Source organism: Nannochloropsis gaditana (assembly GCF_000240725.1).
Source record: "Nannochloropsis gaditana CCMP526 unplaced genomic scaffold scaffold887, whole genome shotgun sequence".
NCBI lineage: Eukaryota > Eustigmatophyceae > Eustigmatales > Monodopsidaceae > Microchloropsis > Microchloropsis gaditana.
In genome coordinates, this window is record NW_005803066.1 from 1 (window position 1) to 10,347 (window position 10,347).

Genomic DNA, 10,347 nt, shown 5'->3' on the forward strand with positions numbered 1-10,347 from the left:
CGCCCGTCATGCCGTACGCGGCGACGGCCATCTTCCAAAAGCTAGGGACCCCCCCCCAGCCTCTTCCTACCCTGCGGGCAGACCTCCAGAATTTGCGGGCAGGGACGAGGGTGGAAGTCGGCGACGTGTTGTTCATGAGGGAAAGCATCGCGGGGGGGGCGGAGGCGGTGGATAACCAGAAAACAGGGGCGAAAGTCGATGGGAGGACGGAGAAGCAGGGGAAGCCGCAAGGGAATGCCGGAGGGAGCGAGAAGAAGGAAGGAGGAAACGGAGAGGTCTTGGAGTACCCCGACGACTTCAGCAAAGTGGACATCCGGGTAGGTTACATTGTCAAGGTCTGGACCCACGCGGCGGCGGACCGCTTGTTCTGCGAGGAAATCGACGTAGGGGAAGAGAGGCCCCGGCAAATCGCTTCCGGCCTCCGAGAGCATTACCAGCTTTCGGAGATGGAGGGGCGGAAGGTCTTAGTCGTGTGCAATTTGAAGGCCGCCAAGATAGCAGGCTTCGAGTCGCAGGGCATGGTCCTGGCTGCTTCCTCCCATGAGAACGGGGGCAAGGTCGTGCTGGTAGATGCGCCGGCGGAAGCACGTGTGGGTGAGCGCGTGGCGCTTGGGAATGCCACGTACGACCTGGGGGCTTTCCCGGCCATGAGTGCCACGCAATTGAAGAAACGCAAGGCATGGGAGGCGGTGGCGGCAGGGCTGGAGACCGATAAGGAGGGTGTGGCTGTGTTCAATGGCGCAACGCTTATGACGTCCGCAGGAGTGTGTCGAGCTTTAGGAATTTTGTCAGGCAAGGTTAGATAATGCAGGTAGCACGTAATAGGGAGGGGAAAAGAACTGGAACATGCCTGGCGGAGGTAGTGGGGCCCCTGCTCGTAGCAAAGTAAAAGATTCCTTGCATGCCGACCTTAAAGCGAGGTAAAGGCGTGCTCTCTTGCGTGCTGACGACTGCTTTCGTCGTATGCATCTTTGTTCCTTTTAATTGCGAGCTTCGCCCAAATTAGAGCGCACATTATTCACCCAGGGCATTATTTTGACCCATTTTTATCGGCTCTATCCACTCTGTTACACCTCTGTCGCTATCACGTATCACACGATCACATCCTTTTCCAGAATGCAGCCACTCTCTAGTGGTACGCATAGTATCCGTGTAAGCCTTCCACCGCCAGAAAACGTGTTCCAGGCAATGTCGTCTGTCCCTGGCAAGCTGAATACCCAACTCTCTGCGTCGGATGGCCCGTCGCTCTTTACGCGCGGTGATAATCCTTTCCTGCAGCCGTTGAAAAGCCCGAACTTTCACAAACTGACTCACTAAGTAATTTCTGACCTGCGTGTGGTCTCGAACATGCTGCTTTGTGCGAACCCTGAGCTGCAATCTTCGCACAAATGCAAGGGGCTTTCCTTTCGCCACATGCATGTCGCCTGCTCCCTGCATTTTCCGGCTTTGAACGCGCAGGCCGTACCACACCAGCCATTTTTTCCATGCTAAATGTAAGACACCGGAAGGAAAGTTTACGACCAAAGCTTCTATAAATGTGGGCCGCGCTACGCTCCAGGTTTGAAGCTGTGCAAGCCACGCATTGTGCCGTTTACGCCGCCTCAGAAATGTGCACCAATAAGCGATATGCCGGGCCATTTGGCGGTTCTCAGCAAGAGTTTTGTTCTTCAAGCGCGCTGCGCGAGCTCTCCATCGTCGCCATCCCGCGTTGAGCCGCCAAAGGCTCATGGCATTCATCGCATTATGGTCTCGCAACAGGAATCGTCTCGCGGCTTGCCAGGTTCGTAAAGTGTATCGCAGGAGACGCATCTCTTCCAATGCCTCTGTCAGTTTCGCCTTCTCCTGCCTTTCTTGCATTTTCTGTGACCATCGCCGCCACGGTTTAAGTCCGCGCGACCGCAAAACAAAGAGCTCCGCACATTTCTCTAATCTCGCCTCGTTGAAACTTTTCCGCCAGCCCTCTTCCCACGCACGCCGCAAAATTCCAAGTCCAACCACATCGCTCACGGCCTTTGCTCGCAAAGTAAGCTCCTTTCTGTGTAGGATTACGGCCCGCCATGCGTGAAAATGTCTGGTCTTGCGTGTATTTTCCATACATTGTACAACAGCCTCACGCTTTAAAGGTTGCTCACTGCTCCAGCCTCTCCATACCGAGAAAAGTCGCCCGACAAGTCGCTCTTGGCACCGATGTTGGAAATTGCGGAGTTTGGACACCAAGAGTGCATTGCGCCGCCACCTCTGGCAAGCCTGCTCGAGCCTACGGGATGCAGTTCGCTGCCGCAAAGTGTGGAAACTTCGGCAAATTTTTATAAAGCATTGGAGACGGTACAGACTTGAAACGAGTCGACGGACCTCCCATTGCCCCGCGGATAAGATCTCATTTTTCCTCTGCCTTTGGCGGAGCTGAATGGATCGCAAGAAATTTCTGGTCCACACTTTCCACGCTCGGCGCAACCACCAGGCATTCATAGCTCGCTGCCGAAGGAGGGGAAGAGAGACTCTGATCCGGTGCAACCACAGCAAACCCTTTAACCCTTGGGTACGCTTTCGTCTATGGAAAATCTCGTTTGCTCGGCCCATGCTTAATATTTCTTTTCTACGTCGCCGCTGATTCCGTTGGAGCGCATACAGAAAAGCCGTCTTCTGATTGCGTTGACGCCCTGCATCTGCTTCAGATTCCAAACAAAGACGGTGACGGCGAGTTCTTGCATGTGTCGACCAGTCGTGAAGCATAGCACGGCAACGGCACTCGGATTTTCTCCTTCTATGTACCAGTACGAGGCCCAACTGGCTGTGAAACGTACGGCGAGCAGCCACCCACAATAACCATTTCCCAAACATTCGCTGGCAAGCGGTACGCTGCCAAGCTCGATTCCCTGTGTCTTTTTCTAGGCTTCGCTGTAGCGTCAGTCTTGCCATTCCCAGCCGCCACCGCCGAAGAGCTCGTGCCGAGCGCAGACGTCGTAGGCAAGTGGAGTGCTTGGCTACCCCACGCCACCACTGCAAACATCGATCTTGCAGCTCCTGCTCACGGCCATGTTGAATGGACCGGGCAAGCGTATGAATCGTGAAGGTGTGATGGAGTACTTTTAGCACGGAAGCAAGCTGGGACTTTGTGTGGAGGAGGAGGACGCGACGACGGGCCATCTGCAGCCGGCAATAAGCTGTCCAGCGATGGAAATAGCCATCAAGGAAAGCGGAGACGCGATCTTTCTCGTGCTGCAATTCTCGAAGGCGCCGTGCCCCACATTCTTGCACCCAGGCATGCCAGTAGCAAAGCCGCCGTTGCCCCTTCTTTATTGTGAAAACCGTCATCAGAGCCTTTATTTGGCGCTGGCAACGCGCCCTTTCCCGCAGCTGCCTGAATGCCCGCGCCCGCCTGCGCTGGAGGTTTCTGGTTGCCCCTTCTTGCACGCGGGCCTCCACCTCCGTCGCTTGTATTTGAGCGAATGTTCGCCACGTTCCGAGCGTCTTTGCGGAGAGTTGCTTCGCTGCAAAAATTTCCGCCCTTCGTTGGCTTCGATCAGCCTCCTCCCGTCGCCAAAAATAAGCACAAAGTGCCGCTTGACCGCGTCTCCACTGCGTGCGTCTGAAGTGCGTTTCACCCCGCGCAATTCTTGACCGATGTCTTCGCTGAAGATGGCATCCATGGACCCAATGATTAAAGCTTGCGCGGACTCGATGGACGGTCATCAGGTGCATTGCCGACGAAGCCCGATTTTGCAGCCGTCGGTGCTCGGACGTTAAAGCCGAAAAGGCCTTCTGGGCCCTTACTTTTATTGTCAACGCCTGTAAACACCTCTCTTCGATGAGGTTGACATGTTGCCATTCCTTTAGGCACTTAGTTAGGAAACGGCGCTCGCGCCGACGGACGTGGTACCCACAAGTAAGAAGGCAGCGCCAGGCATGAAAAGCGGTTTGAACAAGACGACCCTGCTGTTGCACGACGACTATGTCTCCTTGCCTTCGACAGCTCACCCGTCGTCCCATTTGAGCAAAAGCCCGCCGCGCAATGCGGTGAAGGTGCGCCCTTATCCCTCGTGCGACGGAAGCCTCGCAAGAGGCAGATTTGACGACTCTTTGCTTGAGGATCGATATGAGGTGACGCTGACGGCAATATTTGTTGTACGCATCTGCTGTATGCAATGACGCTGCCCGATTTCCCGCCGCTTTCATACGACAAAATGCACCACGAAGGCGCCGTCGCAGGCTAATGACGTACCAACACTTCTGCTTCCACACAATGAAGACTTGTTGTTGGAGGTGGAAATCGGATTCTAAGAGGAGGCATTTCAATTTGGACAAATGAGTTTGAAGAGGTGTGGCAATCGGCGCGAGATAAGTACTTGAGACTCGTGGCGTCCACGTCGTGCGGTGGGCATACGTCGTGTCATGCTCATCAGAGGAGGACGAGGAAAAAGAGCGGGAAAAAGGAGGTGACAGTCGGGGCGAATAGGACAGACGCAGAGTGGATGAAGATGGGGAGGTGAGAGATGGCTCCTCCAAGGGGGGGGTCTCGGCAACAAGGACATGATAATCATGGGCAAGGCGAAACTTTTCCGTTGATGGTGCCAACGCTGAGTGGGCAGCCGATGTTGAGAGGGTGTCCACCGTAGTAGCTGACACTACCCATCGCAATTCCTCTAATTGTTGCCGGAGAAGGTGCTGTAACTCAGAGCTGGTTCGTGAAGGGGAGGTGACATGCGACATCGCAGAGAAGGATGTGTTTCGTTATTCGGGCGAAGTTCTCTGCTTATGTCAAACTGAGTACGGTCCAGACGGTAGCTTATGGATGCCCTTCGTCTAATACTACGACTCCATTGTCTTTGTTGACCTAAGTAGATGTTTGAGAGACACGGTTGTGTTAACGTTGTTTCGCTTTTGGAAAGGCAAACTTTCACCTTGCGCAGCCCTCTGGCAACTAGAGGAACGGCTGCCGAGCCGTTGGGAACCGTTACTGCATGCTTCTATTTAAGTGAAAAGAGTGCCATACCCACTTTCTTGTGTCTCAAAACCTGACTCGCAGAGAATTAAATGTGCCTCATTGTATTTTTTGACAGCTAGTATGATGTATCCTTCGGAGGCTCTTCAAGAGCAGCACCTACAAAAAGAGGCGAGGCGGCTTAGCAACAGGGCTGAAAGAGACATGCAAAGAGTAAAGCGTCTACAAAATGCCAAACGAACGATCAGTGTTGATGCGACGGCCCTGCAGCAGCAAATCAACAAGAAAAAAGAATTACGAGAGATAGAAAAAGCCATTGCAGCCCGTGAGGCAGAAGATTTGGCCAAAGTTGTACGTGTGCGGGCCGCTCAAGAGGCGGAAGAAACAGCCACCCGGCACGCACTTGCACGCGCAGTCCGAAACGAATGGGACCTTCAAGCAAAGGGAAATCAAAACAAAAACAAGAAGAATGTAGATTTTTCAGACTTACCTCCTGCTGAATGCGCGAAAGGAGCTTTACAAAAGTTAGAGGGAGAGGACGAGGGATATGCCGCCCGAAAGAAACAAATGCACTCAGAAATGCGAGGATGGGTACAGGAGCACCGGCTTTTACAATATGAACGTGAAACTGCTGAGCTACAAGCATGTTCAGAGGAGAATAAGCGACTCCATCATGCTTTGTCCCTCGCTGAGCAGCAGGCAAAGGAAGACGCTGCGCTTCAAGCTATCTTGACCCGACAGGTACAGCTGGACAATGCCACTCAAATCCAGCAACATAATCGGGCCAAAAGAGAGGACAAAGAGCGATGTAAAGCCGAAGAGATGGCTGTCTTGGCGAAAATACAGGCCGATCCTATGCTTTGCGAGGTCAACGAATGCGTCAACAGGGAAACCGGACGCATCATCCCCGATCGTTTCAGAGGCTTTTCAGGCGTGCGACGTCAGGAACTCATGGAGGAAAACAAGACATTGCTTCATAATAAATCGCTGGAAAAACAGCAGAAGAGGGAAAATGCACAAGAATGGCACCGGAGACAAGCATACTGGGCCAAACTTTTGGAACAACAAGAGGCAGAGGAACGTCAAGCTCGGGAAATTATGAAGCTTGATGTGAAGGCTGCGCTCCACAAACAGGGGAAAGAGCAAGATGCGCGCAGAGCCCGTTCCAAAGCGGACGCTTTTGGTCACATTGACGCAGGACAAGGCTTGTTCGGCAAATTTGGGACCTCACTTTCCTGAGACAGCAGAATCGAGTCACGACATGTTGCAGGGCGACTCGTAACTATCAGCAACTAAGGGATAGGCACAGGAAGGAAAAGTGCAAAAACATCGTAAGGCAGCAGAAATAAGTGAAGGAGGCATAGCAGCACGGTGGTACTTCGGTTCCATTCAGGCCCCCTAGTACCCTAGAAGAACAAGCACCGCGCAGCCTGCACTTCGTGGAATATTACCGAATGCTTTTGTGTCTTTCGCTTGATTTACCCATTCCACACCCAACCCTAGCCATGTCTCGGACCCTACCGCAACCAGTTCGAGGCCGCTGCATAGATGCAGGCGGCTTCACATCCCTCCATGGTTCAGGGAAGGGGCACGAAAATAAAGACCGGTCCCGAGCGAAAAGGCAGGCATAAGGCCAGACCGTACAAGTGATGTCGGCTGGAGCACCACTGATCCTTCTCTAATGAGTTCGGCTAAACTAACCCCCCCCCCTTCCCTTGCCGCTCTCCTTTGGCATCCGAGCTCCCCATGTACGTCGCCTGCTGCTGCCGCAAGCCGCTTGCCGTCTGATAGGGCGACCGGGGGACGACACCTTCCCCACCCCTTCCTCTTCTATCCCCAGCTTGCTTAGCCGTTCGTGCTTTGCTGGCTGCCTGCTTATCCAAAACAGGGATCAAGTAGAGCAAGGCGAGGCACAAGAGCTGGTAGAGGTTCAGCCTCGGCCATTTCCCGGAATCGCACCCAGGCACGGCCGTGGACGTCAAGTGACAGTCTCCCTGGGCGTACTCCATCAATGGTGACTGCAAAAGGCCGGCAAAGCCTGCGATTAGAAAGGAGACCCCAGCCAAGACGCCAAAAAACCGGAAACCGAGCGCGTCGGCCAGGTAGGCAAAAAAATAGGTGAAGAGGAATGTCCGAAAAAGTGCGTAGGCGACAAAGGCGACGATGAGGGGCAGCGTGCCCCCATGCGTCTGTTCAAAGAGTATGCCCAAGCTATAGACCACTGCCATGCTCACTGTGACAGTGGCCGTGGCGACAAAGCCGTAGCTGATGCATGCCAGAAAGGAAGATGGGGGGGGAGGGGGGTTAGCAAAGAATCGAGCACATGCGCATCAGGACGCCCGACAGATACCACGTAAGAGGCATCCGTGCGCACGGGCAAAGCCAAAGGAGCGCGACATCGCCTTAGACCTCCCGATGTCCCCTATCTTACCCCCGCTTTACCTGTCCATCAGTTTCCCCACGACTGGAATGCCCAGCACGCCCGCCGTGGTGATGGCCGTGAACAGGCGGACCATGAAATTTTGTTTCGCGGGGGTGAGCATGTGGTTGTCTGCCAGCTGCACGTCGATGGTGCCAATGTAGAAATTTGCCCAAAAGGAGGCGACCACGATGAAAATGGTCACCCGGAGGAAGGGCGCAGACCGAAGTTGTGCCCAAAAAGATGCCTCCTTGATGTCCTCCTCTTCCCAGCTTCCCCCCTGGCTCGTCGGCCGGCCCAAAGCCGCCGATCCCCCCAACAGGCCCGTTGTCTCATTTGCATTCTTGTCCTTGCTGTCGCTGCCTCCCCGGGCGCTGGGCAGGGAACGAGACCCGCCTGCCAGGGGGGGTCCGGTGGGGGCAAAGGATGTTTTCTTGAAGACAGAGGGCGCCCGAATGGGCCCGATCCGAGCCGTGGCCAGTTGGTCGGGCAGAGTTTCCTCGAGGGCTTGTTCTTGGAACGAGAAGGGTCGGTCCGGCCAAAGGAAGAGGGAGAGGAGGAGGGCAAAGAGGCAGACGGTTGTGTAGCCGGCAAAAATCTCCTGGTAGGTGAGTCCGAACCGGTCCCAGAGCCGGTCGAAAATGAAGAAGATGAAGAAGGAGAGGTTAAAAGACCCGGTGATGACGCTCGTGACAGTCGCCTTGCTTGCTGGATACAAATTGGAGAGGTGGATGATGGAGGACTGGACGCCGGGTCCGCCAAAGGCTATGAGGATGACGGCGGGGAGGTGGGTGGGGAGGGAGGGGGAGGAGGCGGAGAAGAGCACAAAGCCGGCTCCGACCAGAAATATGCTCAGCGCGGAACAAAACCGGGGACCGTAGGCATCCAGGAGAACCCCTAGCAAGAGCGGGGCCGTGAAATTGATGGACGTCGCCATGACGAAGAGCCGGTGGACAGCGTCGCGGCTCAAGGCGGGCCCGCCTTCCTCGTTCGAGGCGATGAGAAGGGAGCTGGAGATGGCTGCCCATCCAAAGATGAGACCGCCGCAGGCCAAATTCTGGAAGCAGGCGGCCAAAATCATGGCCATTCGCGGGACTTTGGGCTTGGTCATGCTGCAGAGATTGTGAAAGGAACGGGTGGGCATACAGGAGCAGTGAGACGGGTGGAGATGGATTCGGTCACAGGCCAGGAAGGTTGAGAATCTTAGCATCCGACACGTACGATGAATAAAGAGACGGTAGACAATCATGAGGATTGTGAATGCAAGGTTGTCATTGTCTTCCCAGGGACAAATCGGCCGCGATTCACAAGACATGGACCCGGACAGATCAGAGGTTCAAATGGGGGCACGACGATGATCGAACCACTTACCTGAAAAAGTGACGCGATGACCACACCTGATAGAAATCCGACTCTATAACAGGTGACCTCGCGCGTTTGCTTTGTTGGCCCAACGATTTTACGGTGCGGATGCTACTTCTTTTGTGGAGGTTGATGTTACAGGATGAGGTCGAGTACCGCGCCAAGAAAGAGGAGGAGCCTACCTCACGCATTGCTTTTTTATTTGTTCGCACGGCTGGGGACGTCGTTTGGTTGACATTACTTCCCACACGTCAGACAACCAAGCAAAATAAAGTGAGAGGGATGATGAAAGGAGCATGCGTGGGCAGTGCGAACTTGCTAACGGTGGGAGAAGACATCACGTCGCTTTTTGATAGGTCACTCGAAAAAAATATCAGAAGGCCTCTCCACCATCCATTCCCTCTCACCACGGGAGAAAAAAAGGTGGCACGGCCGCAAACGAGAGACTGAAAAGTGGAGACGACAGACAACGCAGGAATGTTGACGTCCCCTCTCGTTCCTCCACTCTTTTTGGGACTGGAAACGGGTGAAAGGCAATGGGTGGAAAAGTTCAAAGGCAAGCTGACACAAAACGTGCAACGCGTGCAGTGGTTTCTCGGCGGGAGGGAAAAAAAAGCGGACGGAACAAGTCAAAGTCAAGTCAGCGACAATATGGCCACAGCACGCTCCAGCCCCCGCAACGCTGGAAAAGGCACGTCCCATCGCCCCGAGGCATATTTTTAACGGTGGGATATTTTCTTTGTTTGTGGACTTAACCACGGCATGGCCATTTTATGCACAGGAGACGCTCCCAAGTCGTGCGGGTCAAAGGGGGCGGGCAGGACAGTATGGCCGCCGCCAACGTCGGGTCATCAGGACACACGAAAGCGAGCCGGTCTGCATTAAAAGCTTTGTACTCCGTCCTTGTGATGTTAATAGCTGCTTGCATTTTGTTCGCTTTGCCCCACTCTTTCGTGGAGGCTTTTATTGGAAGGACAAGTGGCGAAATTCCCGGTTCCTCTTTTCGCCGCCCGCTTGAAGGCAGCAGTCGTTGTACTGAGTTGGCAGCCTCCTTTGGCAAAGGAGGGCTCTTGCATCTTCCCAAATTCCGACGAGGCCATCAAACAGAAAGATGGGCGCACGCTGCAGAAGGAGAGGAGCGGCCGGACGATGGAAGCGAGGGAGAGAGACGAGCGCGGGAGAGGGAGGGGGAGAACGACACCTGGGAGACCTCTCAAGGGGGGGACGAGGGCCCCCTCCCTTCCACTAGGGGAGGACAGCACGACTCGCTCTTTGCGTCTTCCTCGTCTTTCTTCCCCGCTCCCTCCCTGGACCCTGCCGCTTTATACCCGCCCACCTCCCTCGACGGCGCCCTTCCTTTCGCTTCCCCCCCCCCTGGCGCTCACGGTGCCCAAGCTCACGTGTTGCAGCGCGTCTTGGCGTGGCGACGGAGTGGGCCCTTGTCGGAGGCTCTGGGAGGCATTCCTGAGGAGTTCCTGGGCATTCGCCTGCTGGCCCCGGGGGGCGTGGTCCCGGTGTATGGGATCTACGAGACGCGGGGGCGTGACGAGGAAAGAGACCTCTTGTACGTGAAATGCACCCGGGCATTGGGAGAGCAGGATGTGTCAGAAGGTATGGCGGCATC

The 10,347-nt window shown here is 54.9% G+C and overlaps 1 protein-coding gene across 1 annotated transcript; it reads right to left on the minus strand.

Annotated features, from left to right (window-relative positions):
* Positions 1 to 6,320: 6,320 nt before the first annotated feature.
* Positions 6,321 to 8,847, minus strand: NGA_0131002 (mfs transporter). The gene is made up of 3 exons (XM_005853444.1): positions 8,733 to 8,847; positions 7,381 to 8,472; positions 6,321 to 7,207 (listed from the first exon to the last, which is right to left on the minus strand). The coding sequence occupies exon 2, from the start codon at positions 8,470 to 8,472 to the stop codon at positions 7,381 to 7,383; it is 1,092 nt and encodes a 363-aa protein (XP_005853506.1). The 5' UTR covers positions 8,733 to 8,847; the 3' UTR covers positions 6,321 to 7,207.
* Positions 8,848 to 10,347: the final 1,500 nt, after the last annotated feature.

Coding starts and splice junctions, on each gene's coding strand:
- NGA_0131002 (XM_005853444.1), bottom strand. CDS start 8,472: ATGACCAAGCCCAAAGTCCCGCGAATGGCCATGATTTTGGCCGCCTGC.